The sequence below is a fragment of the Sus scrofa genome, chromosome 18, assembly GCF_054392235.1.
Source record: "Sus scrofa isolate SSC_HxYL_T2T_F1_AM1 chromosome 18, Sscrofa_HxYL_maternal_Yorkshire_Landrace_v2.0, whole genome shotgun sequence".
Classification (NCBI taxonomy): Eukaryota; Metazoa; Chordata; class Mammalia; order Artiodactyla; family Suidae; genus Sus; species Sus scrofa.
In genome coordinates this window covers 29,825,947-29,847,467 of record NC_139400.1, presented here as the reverse complement: position 1 = coordinate 29,847,467, position 21,521 = coordinate 29,825,947, and the positions used below count along the sequence as shown (strand labels likewise).

General features: G+C 47.2%; 2 protein-coding genes across 3 annotated transcripts in view; both read right to left on the bottom strand.

Annotated features, from left to right (window-relative positions):
* GRM8 (glutamate metabotropic receptor 8) overlaps positions 1-10,458 on the bottom strand; it is a 795,220-nt gene extending 784,762 nt beyond the window's left edge. For both annotated transcript variants that reach the window (XM_021079053.2, XM_005673194.4), the window contains exon 1: positions 9,737-10,458. In XM_021079053.2, the coding sequence (XP_020934712.2) occupies positions 9,737-10,246 (510 nt within the window). In that variant the 5' untranslated portion in view covers positions 10,247-10,458. The remainder of the gene's footprint in view (positions 1-9,736) is intronic.
* LOC146394962 (uncharacterized) lies at positions 8,953-21,404 on the bottom strand. Its single transcript, XM_085005614.1, has 3 exons — positions 21,357-21,404; positions 20,724-21,156; positions 8,953-10,540 (listed from the first exon to the last, which is right to left on the bottom strand). Exons 1-3 carry the CDS (start codon positions 21,402-21,404, stop codon positions 10,521-10,523), a joined length of 501 nt encoding a protein of 166 aa, XP_084861740.1. The 3' UTR covers positions 8,953-10,520.
* Between the last annotated feature and the right edge of the window lie 117 nt (positions 21,405-21,521).

The window sequence follows — 21,521 nt, the reverse complement described above, 5'->3', positions numbered from 1 at the left end:
AGAACTGTCACAATGTTCAATACTTGAAGTGTAAGATATGGGGAGTTTCCCTTCTGGCTCAGCGGTAACAAACCCAACTAGTATCCATAAGGATGTGGGTTCCATCCCTGGCCTTGCTCAATGGGTTAAGGATCCGGCATTTCCATGAGCTGTGGTGTGGGTCTCAGACATGGCTCAGATCTGGCCTTGCTGGGGCTGTGGCGTAGGATGGAAGCCGCAGCTCCAATTCCATCCCTAGCCCGGGAACTTCCATATGCCACAACCGCAGCCCTAAAAAGACAAAATAATAAAATAAAATGTAAGAAATGGTACAAACACTAATCAAAGCTAGAAATTGCTCTCAATCCATGTAAACAAGGAAGCCAGGGTGAGCCGGAGCAAGAATACACCACTGTCCTCGTATCCCAAGGGAGCCCCAGAGGACGCTAGAGGTCACAGAGACAGATCCATGACTTTGAAGCTGGCCTACCCAACAGATCTGGAGCTATATGGTACCAAGGAACCTGGCCTCCCCAAGCACAGAGGGAGCCTGGGAGAATCTTGGAAGGAGACAAATGGCCAACATCAAAAACATATGCCATCAGCTTGCTGGGTCCAGAGATTGGCCCCAGTAGGGATTGGCCTCATTCCGGAAACAGATAAAAGGTGACTCTGCACAACACTGTACCTGGACCCACCCCACCAGCCTGGTGCTCATAATGTATCTAAAATACAGAAGGAGTACCTGCATATTTTTATGTTCTTAAGAGTGCTTAGAGATAGAGAAAGTCCCTGGTTGGAGCCGAAAGAGATGTCTCTGACTTTTGCCAGAGAATGTGTTCTACCAGACCAATGGGTAAATAGGCCCTTTTTCCCCACTGTGGGGAGAAGGGCCCCTTGCGACCCTCTATGGATTAGGACTGCTGTGGAATGTTATTTGCAATCTCATTGCATAATAGAAATCAGGAGGTAGCTGTCATGGTTTCTGAAGACAAATTGCTGGTAGCTGAGACAAATCGTAGCCTCTTTCATCTCTTACTGTTCTCAGTTCCCCACTAATGTGTATCTTACGGTCTAGCTTTCTTAAATCAGTCTGCTCCACTGTCACAGGTAGGAAAAATGAGAAAAAGTGGTAATCGGAGTGACCCAGCTTTGGAAGCCGTGTTCAAGTGACCATCCCACTCATCATTACTCCTGAGCCATGCATTATTTAATAAGGAACACAACTTCCAAAAGGGCACACAAGTAAAAATAGATTCATACAGCAGCTGCTGTGATTACGACCAATAGGAAGAGAAACCCAACCAGGCAGGAGTCAAAAGAACAAAGGCTGCTGCCAGACAGAAGATTGTGCAACCTCGTCTTTGCCTTGTGTGCTAAGTCAGCCAGCAAGCAACGTGCACGTGGAGCAGAGGTTCTCAAAGTGCGGTCTGCCAAACGGCAGCAGCAGCATCACCTGGAGACCATGAAAAATGCCAAGTCCCGGACGCCAACCCAGACTTACTGACTCAAAAGCTCTGATGAGGGGCTCAGCAACCCAAGCCCTCAGAGTGATGTGGATGCATGTGAAAGACTGAGAGCTCTCGGGCGGAACCAGGGGACAGCCTCCGATGCTGTCTTCCCCCAGAAGATCCAACTTCCGGTTGTGAAGAGTCTGGGAAGAAACCTGATACCAAATCAAACCACTGCCATCTTCAATTCTGCTGTAAACTAAAACGTCTCTAAAAAAAAATTTTTTTTAATCGTCTTCAAATTTAAATAAATAATCGTTGCAATCTTCAGGGTAAAAGAGGAGAAAGAAGAGCATAGGACTGTCCCTCAAATTTGTTTATTTATCTACATATACCCCGACTTGTTCTAGAAAGGTTTTTCAGACAACTTCGTAAGCAACCAAGGTACAGCATTCACTCACAAGCCATTCTCTTAGACTCCTCACCACTTTCAAAACAACCTCATTATTTTTATTAATTTATAATTTGAGTGAAAGACTGTGAATTCTCTAGTGCTTTACAACTTTCAAAAGTTTTACACACATGATTTCATATAATCCCATAATAACCTTTTTTCTCCTACCCCTATATCATCGCTCCCCTATTCCATCTCCCCATTGGGAACCACGAGTTAAAAACAACCTTATTATTTAAAATACCCCAAAGATAGGCATTAATCACTAAGTAAGGTCTTAAGATGTCATCAGTATTCACTGCAGGGGTTCAGACTTTTTCAAGGCTCGGAAAAGGAGAGTAAAAAACATTTGATTTAAATTCACCAAGTTTAAAATCTACTTCACCCAACAAGAGTCACGATGCTCCTTTAACGGTCTGAACACATAACCACTGCTTTGGTCCTAAGTTTCTACATGTCATGAAGAGCCACAGCCTTGAGATACACGCTCGTGCTGTGGGAGTCTGCCTTAGAGCAAGGCATTTTTGGTGATTCATTAATCCAGCCCTTTGGTTGGTCCAAGAAGAGATTTTATAACACCAAGATCCACTCTAGTGCTAACAGCGCTTGGATGAGCCTGCTAACATTGTTTTTTAGCTTTTTTCTTAAGTGATGAATGACCTTAGGCGATCAAAGTCAAGTAACCTATCAGTAATGGGTTTATTAAATAAAGGATGTTCTATTCACATAATTTAAAACCAAGCAGCTGAAGTGGTATAGTTCTCAGTCCTCGACAAATATCAGAATCACCTGGTGATCACGTAAAATATACCCATCAGGGCTGGCAGATCCCTGTTATACTGGCCTCGAGTAGGGTCTGGGCTTTTTAAAAAGCCATCCAGGTGATGGTGACATGCAGCCGGGGTTGAGAATTACTGAGGTGAATCTCTATTAACCAACATGGAAATCTCTCCCAGGTATATTGTTATGTGAAAAAAAAAGTCACCAGACATAGCTGTTAATAAAATTCTGTGTGTGTGTAACTACTAAAAGATACGTGCATTTGGATGTGGTCTCTTTCCATTTTACACTATTTACTTAGTGCTTTGACTTTTCAACATGAGAACGCGCTCATGTCTTTTACTTAATTCTTAATTTTAAAAATCTGCTTAGAGAAAATGTGAATTGGTAGGGAAACGAGGCAGCAGATGAAAATAGGAACTCCCAAAATATACCATCTCTCCTTTTCCTCCCCTTCTCCCTCCTTCTGTTCCTTTTTTTAAAAGAGTAAAAAGTAAAATACGCAAAATTCCACTTCTCTCTACCCAACACCTGTTATTTCCATTATCTGGGATTGGGGTGGGGGGGAAGGGAGGGAGGGGGAAGAGATATGATTCATTCATTCATTGGGCAACTGTTTAATGGGTTCTCAGCTCCATACTAGGTGCTGGGAATACAGAAACAAACAAGATATACACACCCTCATGGAAATCTCCGATATCATCCTGTCCTCCTAGAGCTTTGCTACATGCAACAGAGAAACAATGTAGTGGAAAGAAGTGAGAAAAGACTTCCTCCAGTAGAGGCAGAGCTTCATCCTGGGAGTAAAGGCAGCCATTATCACTTTAAGAAGCAAGTGGCATGACCACGTCTGCATATTTACATATCTCTGTGGCCACAAGTTGGACTGGTGACCCTGGGCAGTGGCACTGTCCATGTCCCCCCCCCCTTAGGGCCACCAAGAGAGAACACTCATTGCCTCTCATCCAGGGTGACTAGGCTCTTTGCAAAACTAAACCAGAGCTTGCTACAGGAGAAAAGGATTGACGGAAGGAGTCTATCTTTCAACTTTCCATTCTCTACTGGCCATCAAATAAGATTTAACATGAAATGTTACCTCCTGCTGAGTTTGCTTACTGGGCCCATTTGTCTGTCCATCTAACTAGATGAGCCTGGACCTGGTAGATTTACCTGTTCAGAGGTTACAGTTAATAAAGCCCATCGCATGCAATAAATAACTCACGAAATGCTTAGCTTTATGGAAGTGGTTGCTGCAATTAGTAGAGTCTCTTGGAAGAAGATATATCTTTGTAAACCTAGCAGGGTAGGCGAGTACATCCAGCGAAATGGGCTGCTGCACTGCACTTCATTTCCTTAACGTGAAGGTCAATTTTAGCCATTTATAAACCAGGACACTTCCACATGCGGGAAATTATCTAGCCCACCCACAAATGGATTTCTATTTCAAAGTCCCGATTGATTGCTTTTGTAACATACACTATGGACGATCCAACCCCCATCCTTCAAGAGTCGAAAATTAACTCTCCAGGTAACGTTAACCAGAAAAACATGTGCGAAAGAAATTACATCTGCCCCTGTCCTTTCCTAACCCCAGGGCATCTAGGTGGACATTAAAATGTGTTACCTTCAAGCATCAATGTGCTCTTTTTAACTTAGAATATTCCATCTTTGCTCAAAGTAAGACATATGATTAGTATTTTGGGGAACAGATTTGTTCTCATCTAAAGGAGAGGGGTGGAAATGTTCTAGAAAAGGGAAAAAAGGAGTTCCCATCGTGGTGCAGTGGTTAACGAATCCGACTAGGAACCATGAGGTTGCGGGTTCGGTCCCTGCCCTTGCTCAGTGGGTTAACAATCCGGCATTGCCGTGAGCTGTGGTGTAGGTTGCAGACGCGGCTCGGATCCCGCGTTGCTGTGGCTCTGGCGTAGGCCAGTGGCTATGGCTCCGATTCGACCCCTAGCCTGGGAACCTCCATATGCCGCAGGGGCGGACCAAGAAATAGCAAAAAAAAAAAGGGGGGGGGGGGGGAAACCTGAGCTCTTTATAAAACATGTAAATTCCTTGAAACTGCTTTATCAAACAAATTTCAATTAGGCGCTTCCCAGTCCACATTTTCAAAAGGCCCTCTCATTCTTGAATTCTTTTCAAACTACACAGTCTCTGTCTGAGAGCTGGACCCTCTTTCCTTTGGTAGACAGACAGAGACAGGAGCCACTGAAATGGCATATTCACCTTCACGTAGGCAGGAGCAGTTCTGGCTTTTCTGGGTTTGCTATTCTGCAGTTATGGGTCACGGTATCCTAATTGATGCTGCTATTATCTCAAGCCATTAACTGGATATAAGATTAAACAATCACCTAGGTAACCACTCTGCCCCCATGTCAACCCATATACGACGTGTGTGTGTGTGTGTGTCACAGTAGTGCTTCTAAAAAGTTCAGATCATTAAATTCTTGTTCTGTGACTCTCAACCTTGGTTCCACTCCCAACGCACCTGAGAAATATGAGTCACTTCAATCAGCAAACATGGTTCTCAGGAGGGGGTTCGAGGCACACACTCACCCACTGAGTCCTGACACAGAAAAGCCTCTGGGGTAGCTTTTTGTTTGTTTGTTTTGGGGGGGGTTGCTTTTGGGGCCATAGGTGTGGCATATGGGAGTTCCCAGGCAAGGGGGTCGAATGGGAGCTGCAGCTACCCGCCTATACCACAGCCACAGCCACAGCCATGCTGTGAGATCCGAGCCAAGTCTGTGACCTACACCACAGCTCACGGCAACGCCGGATCCTTAACCCACCCAGCAAGGCCAGGGATCGAACCCACATCCTCATGGATACTAGTCGGATTTGTTTCCAATGCTCCACAACAGGAACTCCCTGGGGTATTTTTGAGAGCCTACACACACCCACCCAGGGCAAGAGGAGAGAGCGTGCAGAGCCCACCCTCCACTCAGGGCTGACAGTCACTGCCTGCAGCACATTCACTGTCCCAAGGGGCAAGGCCCCAGGGTAGCTTCTGTCCCCATGAGTCTTGCTCCACCGCCTGTGCAATACTCCTCTGAAGTTAAAGGGGCTGATTTTTCCATTTGCCTCTGAGCTTTACTTTTTATTTTTTATTTTTTTTTCCTGCTTTTTAGAGCCGCACTCACAGCATATGGAGGTTCCCAGGCTAGGGGTCAAATCAGAGCTACAGCCGCCGGCCTACGTCACAGCCACAGCAACACCAGATCTGAGCCACGTCTTTGACCTACACCACAGCTCAACACTGGATCCTTAACTCACCCAGCAAGGCCAGGGATTGAACCTGCATCATCATGGATCCTAATCAGATTCATTTTCCACTGAGCCACGACGGGAACTCCCTGCCTCTGGGCTTTGATGAGAAGAGAAACAAAGATAGGGCCACAAGCCTCCCTCCCTCTAGAGATAAGCAGGACCCAGCTGTACTGTGGGACAAAGGAACTGGCCCCCAACCAAGTGCAGTCGCTGGAGGGCTAAATGAACCACCCCCATCACCCCTGCCCGGTTCCTGAGTCCCACATACAAAGACAAGTTACTTCATTGAACCATAATTCGTGATCCCAAGGAAAACAGATCCTCCTCTGTCTTAAACACAGACTGACTTTACGTAGGTGACTTGCTAACACGGCTCCTTTACTGAACCCAGGCTTCCAACGGGAGAATGCGGAGGGAGAGAGGGCACGAGAGGCTGCCTGCCCCCGGAGGGCGAGACTGAGGAAGAGGAAAGGGGAGACAACGGGAGGACTTGGTCTCCTTCACGGTTTAGCCCAAGCAGATACCACCTGGCTTTACCAGGATTGTCCAGGAAAAAAAGGAACAGACCTTTGGAGATCACGTCTGATTTCAGCCCAAACATTTCCTGTACAATTTTAAACAGGTCCCAGCGAACATGCTGAAAACTCCAACTAATGCTTATTATTGGGCAGGACAGGGAGTAAATTCATTAATCAAGACCTTGTTTATGTCCCTCAGGGTCAAGGTTAATTGCGTGTTTTCAAACCAAGATGCTCTACCTTTTATAACTCCATTAATCCAGGAAAAAGGAGCACTGTATTGATATCCAGGGATCTTTTCAGATTCTATGGGGCATATGCTGTCCTGGAGGGGCCCAAGCTCCTCTGTGTCTAACAGTCCTAAATGTTTACCTTTATTCAAGTCATACCATTTGCTTAATCAAATTATTATCTTTCAAAATGGAAGGGGAAGCCAATCCCCAATGCGTTCATGTGCCAATCACTCCTATGATAACTACCCTAACATTGCATGTCAGTCTCAGCATATGTGTTCAGACTCTCACATAAAGTGAAATATTTTCTATCCCAAGAGTGACCATCATCATTTCATAATTAATATCAGTGTGGAGCGCTGGCTGGAGGTCTCATATACATCCTCGAATTCAAGGAGCACAACAACGATGAAGCTGTAATTATCAGTTCATGCAGATCCAGCTTTGGCTGGAACATAGGCTGATCACTTACGTTCACTCAACTGCTCAGAGTCAAGGTCAAACAGGTTCCCTCCCGAGTTATCCAAGGGAGCAAGGAGAGAATTGGCCAGTCCGTGTGGGAAGAACAAATCCAGGTCTAGACTGCATAAAAACAAACCCTGCGCTTCAGGTGGCCGGAAGGTCCCTCTGGCAGTACGAGCAGGCAAAGGACACAGTCAGGGCCTGATGGAAACTTTCACTGCATTTTCACAGCAGGTCACCCAACAACCTAACACAATGCTAAAGTTCCCATTTTACAGATAAGCTGACTCTGCAGCAAAATGAATGTAAACAAGCTCTGAGAATCTCAACCAAGCCATTACGACATCCACCCCACTCCAAATCCTTGCCCACTTTTGGCACCCGACTCCAGGAAGGAGTCCGGATTCAGGGGAATTACCATAGGATTGTTGGGAACCAGAATTAGCATACAGGTGGAGGGGAACAGAAGGAGAAGGTCTTCTCTAAAAGTGGGTGCTGAGGAGTTAAGAACCGCAAAGAGATGCTTTGAAGCAGTGGGGGAGGGAAATAAGATTCAGAGAGAAGAAGAGAATTGGGAAAGTGGCTCGAGCTAGACACCCCCCAGAGCCAGCCGAAATGCCCCCGTGGCTCAGAATCAGGATGCCCAGAGAAATCCCAGATCCCAGGATGTGGAAGTAAACCTGGAGAAGGCTGAATCTGCCTCTTGCCTCCAGGCAAGCGGTTGGTTAGCCCAAGAAAAATGACTAACAACTTCCCAGTGTCCCTTGAAAGTTTCCAGACATGGAGAAATAGAACACCCTTGGCTATCTGGTTTTTTTTTTACTGCACCTGCAACTATGCAGAAGTTCCCAGGCCAGGGATCTAACCCATGCCACAGCAGTGAACTGAGCTACAGCAGTGACAAAGCCGGATCTTTAACCCACTGTACCACCAGGCAACTCCTTGGGTTGCCTATAACTTTGCCTCCTTCTCACTGGTAAAAAGCCCTTCCTAACGTCTGCCTCAAATGTCCAGCATTCCTTGAGGACAGTGTGTGCCTCTTCAGTAACTCCTTAGACACAGACAAGTTTCTGCCCAGCAGTATCCTCATAAGAAAATTTCATCAGTCTGAAAAGAGTCATTAAGCTGCCTGTTAACATTCCTTTTTTTTTTTTTTTTGGCTATTTCTGGGCCAAACCCACAGCATAGGGAGGGTCCCAGGATCGGGGTCGAATCTGAGAGCTGTAGCCGCCAGCCTACACCAGAGCTACAGCAATGCGAGATCCAAACCACATCTGCGACCTATACCATGGCTCATGGCAATACCGGATCCTTAACCCACTGAGCAAGGCCAGGGATCAAACCGGCAACCTCATGGATCCTAGTCAGGTTCATTAACCACTGAGCCATGAAAGGAACTCCAGCATTCCCTCCTTTAAACTAAGGGAATTCATACAGAAGCTGGGGGGGATGTTACAGACGTGAACCAGACTCGATGGTCCCTAGGGTGGCTTCCAAACCAGAAAGTCTTTAGTTCAAACCCTTCTATCTTTTTTCTGGCGTAAGTTTTCCATTACTTTGTTCATTTTTGTCATATATCTGTCGTCTGTCCAACATCTCATATTCTTTTAATATTTTTAAATCTAATATGCACAGAAACATTTGCTCACAATATAAAACGAAGATTCATTAATTCAGAATAAGGTGGAAGAGTCAGGTCTCAGTGACTAAAAAATCAGAGTGAAAAGTATTTTCAATCTTTAAAATTATGTCTGTTACAAAAGACTATGTAATAGAAAGAACAAAGAAAAGGAGAAAGTTAATGAAAGATGAGCTACAGTAATTTTATTTTTATGGGACTCTATATTTTCAAAGTATTGTTCCATCCCTTATTTTCCCTGCTAATTTTATTCAATATGCAAATGCAATTTATAGGTAACAGGTCATCTGACCTAAATCAAAAAGTCTCAAATTATCCTGCTAAATTTGAACTTTTAACTCAATAAGAATTACATACAATTATTCTCAGTCTGCATCAGAGTAGTCTGAATTAATGAGGTTCTGCCCTATTGTAACTGCAATAAACCTGACAATTTTATGGCCATCTTCTAGCCCAGAGTGTCACTCCCATCGACACATTAGTGATAAATACTATTCCTTCACACAGGAACTTGTGTCACAACAGAGCATCCCACGATACAGAAGTTTCATCAAGTAAATTATCTTAGACCTCAAATACCCCAGACATGTTTGATCTGATAACTGAGCTGAGTTCACTGAGATGCTCTCCAAACACTTGATTTGCTTTAATAATGCCTCCCTAAAGAGCACATCCCCAGATGCTGAGGACGCAACATGTCCCAGAAATGATCACCTTCCTGTGTGTTCAGGAAAGAAAGAAAAAAAAAAAAGTCACCATTACCCCAGGTCATTGTTTTAAAAAATGTAACGCAGTGCACACAGGGAGAAGCCTGGAGCCAGAAGCCTCAATCCGAGGAACCTGTGACCCTGGAGAGGCTGTCTTCCCTGCCTTTGCTTTCTTCCTAAACCTGCAGGACACCCTCCTGTCTGCCCACCATGGTCCAAACTGTCTAAGCCTTTACCTACCTTAAAAAGTCTTAAAATGTTAGCCACCATGATGGACACGGAGCTCGCGGCAGCACCTATGACGCCAGAAATCTTGTCAGGCTTGGTGAAAATGGGTGGATCTCCATTAGCGCACTTGACATCGGAAGCGTCTTTCTCGATCAACGCCTGCACGAACGTGAGTGACTGCTCCAAAGCGTACGTGTCCCTGGAGCACGTGTCGAGGATCCGGACCCCCAGAGTGATATTGGAGAGGAGATCGGGGTCCTTGTTAATCTGGTCGATTGCATAAAGCATGGCCTCCAGTCGGTGGATCCCCTTTTCCTTCTTCAGCTCCCCGCAAGGCACCCCTCTCTCTCCCTTCGCGTGGACAGGGAAGAGACCCCCCAGAATGATGTCCCCATCCACGCGGATCGAATGGGCATACTCCTGGCTGTGAGTTCTTTGCATCATGGTGAGGATCCAGTAGAACTTGGCCGTCAGGAGGAAGAAACAAGGGCAAGAGGCGGATCGCTTTCCCTCGCATACCATTTTCTCCACAGGTGGGGTTGCAATCCAGGACCCAAAGTTTATTCTTGCCACAGAAGGAGGACCAGCTGAGGCTGCACCTTCTGGAGGCTACCATCAGGGCCCATGGAGGAAAGGCTCTGCCGGTTTCAGCAAGTGGTCTTGATTTGAATGTCACAGTGAATTTCCATCAGACCCCAAGGTTCAACTGTATTTCCATACGAAGTTCAAGGTGCCTGGAATGGTGCGAAAATCAGAATAGCAGCTGAGGTTCTGATGTTGGGATGAGGTCACCAATTCACGTCCTTGGAGTCAGCCCTGTAGCAGAATTATTCAAGGGGTGAGGGGTGGGAGGAGAGAAGAAAGGGTTCCGTTCAATAGGTCTACATTTTTCGTGTTTTTAAACCCTGTTTGCACCCACCTCTTTTTCTGCTGTTTCGTTTTCCCTATTTGGTAAGAAACTAATTCTTTTTGTCCCCTTATGATTCCAAACACCTGGCTGCACTCCATCTAAACAGGGAGATTGATGACACTTTTGGAGCAAGGGAAACAGAAAAGTATCAGAAACTAGGGTTGATTCTCCCAAATCAGAAAGTATTTTTATTTACCATTTTATTTCAATAAATCCAATTTCCATGAAGGTAAAAAATCCCATGATTGATGGCATTATTTCTTTTCAAATCTGTTTTCACTTCGTACAGCTGTCTGAATTGAGCATTTAAATTTCGTCCACAAAATCAGAACGAAAGGCTATTTTCTGTGATGTATTCAACAAACCAGTCATCTGTTAATGGCATTTTTTGGTGCCTCAGATTTCCCAGTGGGGAAAAAGTGATTATTCGACCCCCCCAAAAAAAGGAAGAGAGAACTCTACCCAAGGAGCCAAAATGTATGTTTTAGCCCCTGTGAAAAGATTTAGCATAGAATGTCAGCTGTTTCCTGTAAATTATCTTATTGTTCTCTGGAAACAAAGCAAAGACTTGAAAATTAAACACATAGGGAGGGTTATATATGAAGATATTCTTTTTTGTCACGGTTTCCTATTAACTTGTCAGAATAGAAGCAATGGGTATGCTTCCAGTTCTGAAGAAAACACTCCTTGATCCTAGAATCACCAGGAGCAAATCAGAGCTGGAGATCAATTGAAGAGCTTCTTAATTTTGTCCGACTCAGTGGGGAAAACAGTTATTTCATCAAGACTAGAAATAACCTCAAGTGGAAACATCTACAAGCAAATCTGTAAGAAAAGTTTGTTCTGGGACCTTCTTCACTCTTCAAGAATTCACTCCATGACGTTCTTTCAAAGCACTTTTTGGAGGTTTAACTGCAAACAAGAGCTAACTTAACAGAAGGGAATCTGATGTTTGAAACACACATGTAATTAAGAGAATAAACAGCACTAACTTATTTTGGCAGGAGGGCTAATCTAATGATCATTTCTAACCTATTTATACATATGGGTTTGAAACCTGAAATTTGGGCAGTTCTCCTCTACCCGAGCCAACTAACATCTGGCGGTATTTTCCATTCACTTGTTCAGTTTCCAGTTCATAAAGTTTTCATTCCGTCCTCCTTGTCCCAAAGGGAAAGATGGTGCCTCTCTGGGGGAGAACTGAACATATGTCCAAAAGCCTACAGAGAAAGTTGCACTTTTCTCACTTTCGGATGAGAAAAGGGGGCTCCTCAGAGCCCACTGCCCTGGATTTCTGATGACACACTTGGGGTACACTCAGAAATACAGCCAATGGCCCGGGCTGAGACAGTCCTAGTCTGCCTATCACAAGCATTTCCTGCCTCCTGGCACATGCCAAGCCCTGGATTTCCTCTATTCTGCCTCCAAATACTCAGTCCTCTTCTGATTGTTCTCACCCCTTGACCAGTATTGCCTCAGAAACAATTCGTCTAGCAGCTGCTTCTTCAGAAAATCTGATTTGGCAACAGCCTGACCTGAGGCATTCCCCACAAGGAAACACTGAGAAAGTCACCCTGACTTTCTGGATGGATCCAGGTGAGGGATGAACCATGCATCACACCGACCACCCATTAAGAGGAGGATTCTGTTTTGCAGTTTCACAAGGAAGACCCATGAGAAGGCCGTAAAAACCTCATTAACTCTGACCACTAATTCAGGGCTGGAGACCACGTCCATAGGGCTGGGCTGCCCCTGAGCATATCCCTTCTGGCAGAGCACAGAATGAACGGATTCCGCAGAGGAGAAAGGTTTAAGGAGAAATGGAAGGAGACATGCTCTTAAGGACCAGCCTTTCTGCATGACCCCAGCCCCCCCCCGCCCAGTACTGAAACCACTTCAGAGAATCAATGGTTTTCCATCATAGACGACCATAAACACAGTCCATCTGTTAATTACAAATCATCTTACTTATGCTACTCCCATGGCATTAACCTAATTCCACTTGCTGGGCAGTCTTAGAAATAGTAAAATGGAGTTTCTTTTTAAAGTATCCACCTTTATAATAATCTTTGGTCTCTTTAGCATCGTACAGGTCTGTTTAGAGCTTTCAGTTAAAGACAGAATGGGGTATGAGTAACAGTGAGACAGGAATTAGTTTTGTTTAGTGGATGGATGCACTTAAAACAGAAAACAACAGGTTCCATTTGGGTTGTTATTTATGGGGCAGCTCACTTGGATTTTTGCTTAAGTTTCCTCCTTTGCAACAGAGGATTAAGGACACATAGCCTTTCTGAAGCTTGGATTTCTTGTCTACAAAAGGGGGCCCAGAACCTGCCACACAGCATGCACAGGAGCTGGCAAAGGATTAATGCTCAGTAAACAGGAGCTATTATTGCTAACGTAGTCCGCAATTCATTTCCACTAAAGCAGGGCAACCTCTTCCATATTTGCCCTGTTGGTGAGGTTTTCACCGAGATTTTTCGTCACTTTAAAATTAACATCAGAGGGAGTTCCCGTCATAGCGCAGTGGAAACGAATCTGACTAGGAACCATGAGGCGGCAAATTCGATCCCTGCAACAGCTCCAATTAGACCCCTAGCCTGGGAACCTCCATATGCTGCAGGTGCAGCCCTAAGAAGCCAAATAAATAAATAAAATTAACATCAGAGCTACTTATAAAATATTGAAATACAGCAGTCATTTCAAAATGGGAGGCACTGTCATAAAAAATCAGACTTTGGATGGCCAGAAGGCTTAGTTTCCTTTTTTAAATGCTAAAGAAAAACATATTTGAGAGTTTGTGGAAAACGACGTACATCGGATGGCCTTGTGTCATCTTGCATTGCTTAATCTTGCTCCTGGGCAGTTCTTGTGAGCTTTCATCTAAACTCATCCTAGTCGGAATCAAGGCGTTCTAACAAAATAATGACCTTTTTGCGCTATCAAGCCAAACTGCTCTACCTCATGTCCTGTGCTTGATTTCACATGAAACAGTATTTCTTTCAAACTGACCTTCCTCTGGGGTTTGACACAAACCTTGCTCGAGCTGATGAGCTTCAAGGAGGTGTGAGGTTCGCACTCCTGCAAGTGATCTCTGAGGGGAGCAGGAGTTGTGGTCCACTAACTCTGAGCCCTCAAGAGGGGCTCCCCCGAGGAGCCTTTGAGAAGGCTCAGCCCTTAAATGCTGTGCAGCCCTTCCTGTTCATGCCTCCCAGCCCATCCTAAGTACATGGAACCACGTAGATCATCAGTACTTCCATTAACTGTCTCCCTGGAGTTCCCGTCGGGGCGCAGTGGTTAATGAATCCGACTAGGAACCATGAAGTTGCAGGTTCGGTCCCTGGGCTTGCTCAGTGGATTAAGGATCCAGCGTTGCCGTGAGCTGTGGTGGAGGTCACGGACACGGCTCAGATCCCGAGCTGCTATGGCTCTGGCGTAGGCCAGCAGCTGCAGCTCCAACTGGACCCCTAGCCTGGGAACTTCCATATGCTGCAGGTGTGGCCCTAAAAAGGCAAAAAAAAAAAAAAAAAAAAAAAAAACCTGTCTCCCTGGCCCTAGTCTGCTGGGGAGCAGCCCTTTCACCCACCCCCAACTGGAACAGGAGTCTGTGGCGCCCTCCCAGGCTCTAGCTATTTCCTGAAAGGCCAAGGCCTGAACTCTGCTTTTTATTTTTTGGTACCTTCTCTGTACCAGTGTCTCAAGCATCTAATAGAGGATTTCACTGAAGTTTCATGCGCCGATCATTAGTTCTTGTATAGATGAGAAAAAAAGACTCAAAGAGGTTGAGTAGGACCCAAAGCCCTGAGCTAGTAAATGACAACTCAGTCAAAGGCTTCAGGCCCTCCAGGCAGGTCCTGCCCTTTGAGAAAACCCGCAGAGCTGCAAAGACGGACCAGGAACACAAGCAAGGGGCAGGCCCTGCCCCTCCATTGAAATCTCTCAGAAATGTATCTATCTTCAAAGGTTAGCTCTTAAAGACAAAGAATGCACGAATTAGGAGGGGACAATCTGGGAGACCTACCAGGGCAGGGTGATTTCTGAATCTTTCAAAGGGTTAAGAATATCAAATGCAGGATATCCAAACCCCTCTGCTTCAAATCAGGTTTCCTGGCCAGCCTGATGCCAGTGAGAACAAACCCACCAAGCCTTGGGGAGGTGGGGGTGGCTATCAGTGGCTGTCACCCTGTCTTCCTCCGGCACTGGGCGAGTGCTTTTCAAGATACGCTATGGTAAAATCCTCAAAGGAATATCATTAGCCAAGAACTGTAATCTTCTCAGAAAAAGGCCAAACAGCCTCTCTCTGCGGGACCCCATTCAGCTCTTTAACAAAAAGGTTAAGCTGAATATTGTCCTCATTTCACAAAATTGCAAATCAGGCAGTTTCTCCTGACACGGCCCACACGTGTAGCTCTTTTGGGTTGTTTTAGAAAATGCATCACATTTGTTTATCAGCTCCCATGCAGCCACAGGTGTGCTCTGCCCAGGAATCTTGGTGGAGGCAGAGGGATGAGCGGCCAGGCAGAGCCCTCCCCTGGCCACAGAGGGCTGGAACTGGATCCCTGTCTGACAGTCACTGGCTGGTGACACTGAACATGTCACTTCACCTCTGCATGCTTCTGTTTCCTCATCTGTGAAATGAGTGAGCTGGACCATATAATCTCTAAGGTGTCTTCCAGCTCACCATTCTGAGGTTCTATTACTGAATAATAGGGGAATATGAGAGTATGCTCAAAACACCAGAGCAAGGCTTCGCCTGCGGAACACAATCACTGATTTTGTTTGCAAGCTGAGTGGCTTTTTCCCATCAGTGAGAGAGGTTGTGAAAGCTCTTCTCGAGCAGGCCCCATATTAAGAAAATCTGATACATGAGAAGCTCAACTTGCTAAACAGATAAATTAGAAGGTGATTATTTGCATTACAAAAGAACTCACCACAGGTTTCCTTTAAATAGCTAAATCCCCCGTGCATTTAAAATGCAATCTGATTTAGCAGAATTCAATTTACGCAGGTTTTTTTTTTTTCATAACACAGCTATTGCATAAAAAGACCATATTTAATGAGAAGCCACTTTTATAGTATGTATCATATAAGATGATAGGGGTGAAACTAGCATTTATTGAGAGCTACAGTGTGCCTGGAGCCTCGCACACATTATTTCATTTCCTTCACAAGATAGGACGATGGGCTTGGTATCAGCCCCATGTGGCATCTAAGGAACCTAAAAACAGGAAGGAAGATTAGATGAATGCGTCTAAAATCTTGGGCCAGAATTTAAATTCAGAACTGCTACTATGGTCTCTCCCTTACCCCCACCCCACCCTCATCCCTCGTGCAACAGAGCAGGGATGTAGATCTGCCCCGATTTGAGGATGAAGACTGCGAGCGTGGCAGCCTAGGGTCTGAGAAGTAAACTCCCCCCCCAAACTTACTCAGGAATGATTTCTGGCCCCTTCCCAGGATTGTGAAATCAAATGATACACTGTGTATCAAAGTATTTATAACCGCCAGGGCTGTAAGAACATACAAGGATACTACTATTCGTTGAACACTAATTCCAATATTTTACCCATGTGCTTACAAGACTCCCCCCCAAAAAAAATACTTTCACCTCACATTCAGGGCTGATCAGACCTTAGGTCACGCGTCCAAAGAATCAAAAGAATTCAAAGAAAAACCGGAAAGAAGGACACAGAGGAAAAGTCAAATCGAGATGCAACATCTGGCTGGAGAGCTGAGGTTCACCGACACCTGGAGCATCCAAAGGGCTAAAGAAAGTGGTGACAAGATAGTCTTCTGCAGGGAAAAGAGGAGAGTAGGAAACCTTCCTGAGTTGTTCGCAGGATATGACGAGAGTTTCTACCAATCAAGCTCATTACCACTGGAAAAGTTAGCCAGCACACAGCCCAGACGTTTCTGTCTAGCTGTACCCCTGCCTGCAAAAGTCCGTGGTGCTCAGTCATTGCCACATTCTCCTCTCTAGCCCCTTCTGCATCTTCCTATTTCTGCTCACCTGCTCCCTCCTCCTCCTCCAGACCTGGGTCTCCCCTCCCTGAGCACTGATGTGTCTGTTCTATGGTTACAATCTCAAGATCTGCTCCTCTTGTTACTCGGGCCCTCCCTGGGGAGTGAGTAAATTCGCCAACAGGTTTCAAAACCTGAAGATGCCAACTGGAACATCTGCATTTCTAAGACCATTTGCAGGAGATTCGTGGTTTCTTTACCAAAGAAACGTCTCTAATAGTGGTTAGGACTGGCAAAGTAACAAGCCAAAGCTAGGAGGGACCATAAGTCGAGAGCCTCTCAAATCACTCCCACAGCAATGCCCACCCCTCAGAAGGCAGGTCCTGGGATAAGAGTGCACCATGCTCAAGGTCCAAAGTCAGTGGGTAAATGGAGTTCCTGTTGTGGCTCAGTGGTTAACGAAACCGACTAGGAACCATGAGGTTGCGGGTTCGATCCCTGGCCTTGCACAGTGGGTTAAGGATCCGGCGTTGCCGTGAGCTGTGGTGTAGGTCGCCGACGCGGCTCTCGGATCCCATGTTGCTGTGGCTGTGGTGTAGGCCAGCAGCTACAGCTCTGATTCGACCCCTAGCCTGGGAACCTCCATATGCCACAGGTGCGGGTGCAGCCCTAGAAAAGGAAAAACAAAAACAAAAACAAAAAACAAAGTCAGTGGGTAAGTTCATCACTATTTGTCCAAGTACCAAGTAGAAATGAAAATCAGAGCAAAGAGCTCCCTGAGCCAAGGAAGAAAGGAAAGAAAGGGAGAGAGAGAGAGGGAAAAAGAGAAAGAGAGAGGAGGGAGGGAGGAAGAAAGAAAGATGGATAGGGAAGGACGAAAGAAAGAAAGAAAGGGAGGGAGGGAGGAAGGAAGGAAAACAGTTCAACTTTAAATTTCTAGCCGACAGAAAGCCCCTCTTAGGATGGAAACCTTCCAATCCAGCGGGCTCTCCATTCACATCCTTTCCTCCCAGAACAACATGGAGCGCCGCCCACCCCCCTGAACAAAATACATGGGTGAGTCTAATGATATCCAATCAGGTTCTTTCAAGAAAACAGCAAGTTTTCAAAAGCCAGCCTATTCAACAGGCATGAAGATGGAGCCAGATCTATGCTGTGGATTCAGTTAAAAGATACATCCATGCAACTGCTTCTTTTTAAGACACCAAGACAGGGTAACCCCATTCCCTGGACAAAAGCAAAGTCCTGTTTCTGCTGGGCATTCCAACTGCAGGAGGACAACAGCGGGAAAGGACCTTGGAAGGAAAAAAAGCATTGCTACCATGAGCACATGTGTACAGGGTTCTGTGCCTCCTGCCCTGAAGACAGTGGAACATTCTTACACAAAGATTGACACTAGATGTTGCCAACATGAATGTCAGCGGGTTGTTTGCTGCATAAATACCAATTAAACAAGCCCCCGCAGCAGCTCCAACCCGCCCAACCAACTTGAAAAGCGCACATCTCTCTAGACCCCTAACTTTCTCCTGCACCCACTGGCACTCAACTCTTCCTTTTATCTATTCCTTTTAGATTCAGATGGTTTTAGAATTATTCAAGTAGTCATAATTTGTAAAAGGAGCAGGAGGGCAGAACTAGCTCACACAAACCAAATAGAACAAATGGAGCCTAAATAGCAGTACTGAGCTGTGTTCTCAGCATCTTTATACTGGATAAATTTTCTCCTGAAGAGCTTCCCTCTTCTATTTCTCCCCACACCCCTGATTTAAAAGCAAGAATCCTTTGTCTTTATCTCAAGTATGACACAACCTGTAGTTGACAGTGAAATAGGAAAATTGCATTTAAAAATCTTACTTCATTTTCCCTGATGGGTAAGGCTTTCCCTTTCAAAATTATCAAACCACATATTTTCAAGAAGCAGGCAATGAATTACAGAGAGCTGATTTTATCTCCTACAGAGATCTTTCACAAGATCTGCATTATTCACAAGCAAGTGACCAAGATAAACTAAAGTGGTTTCTGTAGCCATCTGCAATTATTGACAAACAATTTCATAGAGGAAAATGTAAATTACAAGTCAAGTGCAATAAGCTGTTTATCCAAGATCTACCTGCTGGTGGCTCTTTTTCTCTTTTTATTTCTTCCTTTCAAGCAAGATACAAGCTATCATCGGAATGCATTTCTCCTGTTTATGATTGTCTTTATCAATACCTCCACCACAACCCCGTTTGCCAGTTCTGCATGTTGGCAGAATTTGTATTCAATCGCGGTAGTGGCTGAGCCCTTAGTGTATTCTTGGGTGTTCAGGAGACTCCCACGTCGTCAGGTCTGTGGGAAAGGATCACCCCCAAATGGCACATAGGGCATTTCCTCCCGGGGCGGGACTTGCTTCGGAGAGTGAGGGTTTGGGGCTGCACCTGGCCGGCGGTGGGTCTATTTTCACCCGCACCCTCCCGGGCGCACAGCCACCCTCTGATCCCAGGCTCTGCAATTTGGACCACGGAGGAAACAATTCTTCAGGGAAGCGTGGGGGTGCCGTCTTGCGCAGTTGGGTGACTCGCACACCCCTCTGCCTTTCATTTGCACCAAGGGAGCGTGTCAGACAGACGGCGCTTTTTTGGAGGGGTTGGGGATCTGTTATATTTTCACCAACTGTATGTAGGAACCTCAAGGGATCTCCGAGCTGTTTGACAGAGCAGATGAGCTCGCTCTCGGTGTGGCTCAGTGGGTTCCCTACCTCTGCCTCTATCTCAGCCCGCAGCCACTCACCCCGCCCCCGGTCCCCTCTGCCCTGCCGCATCTTCCTTTTTCTTCTCAGTTCCTTCGGCTGTTGAACCCAGGCTCTGAAGAGAGCCAGGGCCTTAGGAGAAGTACCTGGTTTCTCTTGCCTTCCCGCGCCGCCCGGGTATCCCGGCGCCGCCCCAAACCCCCGGCGCGCCCGGGGATCCAGGCTCCGCACGCCGCGGGGCAGGGCAGCGCCTCCGCCCCCGCTGCACCTGGCAGCCCGGAGCGCCCACGCCCCGCACGGGTCCCAGCCAAACTGGGGCTGCTCTGGCTGCAGGTGCTTCCGAGGAGCTGTCGGGTGCACTGCCATTGCTTTTTAAACTCAAGATCCCAGAGACCATTCCTCCTCTCCCCCCACCCCCAACAGAACACGGAACTCCAGTGTTTTCCCGAAAGCCACAAAAGGGGGGCGCGGAAATCCCAACCTCGCCGGGCCAACTCGGTGAACGCGAACTTAAGGCAAAAATGTAGGCTATGCGGGGATGTGGAGTCTCGAGAACCGCCAAATCACCCGGCTTCTTCCGCGACCCCCATCTTCCCTAGATCCCGGCTAGACATTCATGCAGCCCCACGCTCAGGAAGGTGGGGGTTACCCCAACTCATCCCGGAAGCCTCTAACTTCGGAAATCCCTCCCGTTAGATTCGCAGAACGGAGGTACCTCGTCATCTCGGCGGGGCAAGTCCGGATTCCGCCAGGGCAGGTCCAGGAGGTCACCCGGGGCAGGCAATCCGAGGAAGAGCGCATTACAATTCTGCCGCCGCACGCCCCATTCGAGCACCCCAGGCGCGCCTGCCCCTTCCCATCACCCTTCGGTCTCCCATTCAACGACTAAACTTTTGGGGGACCACATCTCCAAGCCTTGGGAGTTCCATGCTAAGCGTCCTTCTTTTCTGAACCTCTTCACTGGAATGTAATCATGGGAAGATAAGAGGGGTGGCTGCCTTATTCTTTGCAACGTAAAATCAACAGACACCCAATCAAGCTCCAATGCCCGGCCAGCCCCTCGCCCCCTGGTGCCCACTCTCCCTCGCCCCCCATTCCCGTCACCTCCGCCCACCAGTTCTCTCCCAGACTCTGGGTGTGCAAGGCCATCTACTTGTGCCCAGGAAAAAGCAAATCACTAAAGTGATCTGAGAAGGAACGGTGCGCCTCGCGGTCCAATGAACGGTTTTAAGGAAAAAAATGGAAAAGGGAATAAAATTGGAGGAATTCTCCTTTTTTGGCAAGCACAGCCTTTGGGGAGAGTTTGGGGATGGGAGTTTTTTTTTTTTTTTTTTTTTTTTTTTTTTTTTGCCTGTGGTTCGGCACTTGCTCTCTCCTCCTTCTGCTGCTCGGCGTCTTACCCTGCTCCCCGCAGAGGGCGCGGTGAGGAAGCCCGCGGGAGGCCCGCAGGTCCATGTCAGCGCCGCCGCCGCCGCCGCCGCGCGAGGCGAGCACCGCGGCCGCACTTGTGGCTGGTCTCTGGGCTGAGGGGGCTGAGCTGGCCCAGCCGGCGCCAAGTCTCTTCCATGTGAATAACAAATACTCCCACCGGCGGCCGCGATTGGTCTGCGCCCAGCGCCTCCCGATCCTCCGCCCGCGGCCATTCACCCGGCGCGGCGCGGGGAGCCGCGGCCGGGTTCGCGCCCGGGATCGCCAATCGCTTCGCGCCAACCAGTCACCTCGAGAAAAAGGAGGAGGAACCCCGAGGGGCGGGAGCCCCTGGATGTTGGCGTCTCGGAGCTGCCCGGGGGCGGGCAGGGAGAGGGACACTCGGCCGGCGGATTGCCCTCCGCGCTACAGCACCTCAGCCCTCAGCAACGCGGGGACCAGAAATGTCAACAGTTCTGATTTTACACATCACCCCACCCGCCCCGCCCCTAACAGAAAAGGGAGGACCCAAAGACTGGGGGAAGGGGGAGACTGCCGGGAGGTTAGGAGAAGTGCGGGTGGCTAGAAGGAGGAATATGGCTGGGAAGGAGCTGAGTGCCTCCGACTGCCAGACGAGCCCGGGACCCGCGCGGGAAGCGCCGCGCCAAGGCCATCCGGAGCCCGTAGTCGGGATCGCGAGCCCGGGGCTCTCCTTTGTAAGCTCTGCTCCGAAAAGGGTCACCGTGAAGAATACAAGGCAGACAGCACCTGTCCCGCCCCACGCTTTTCTG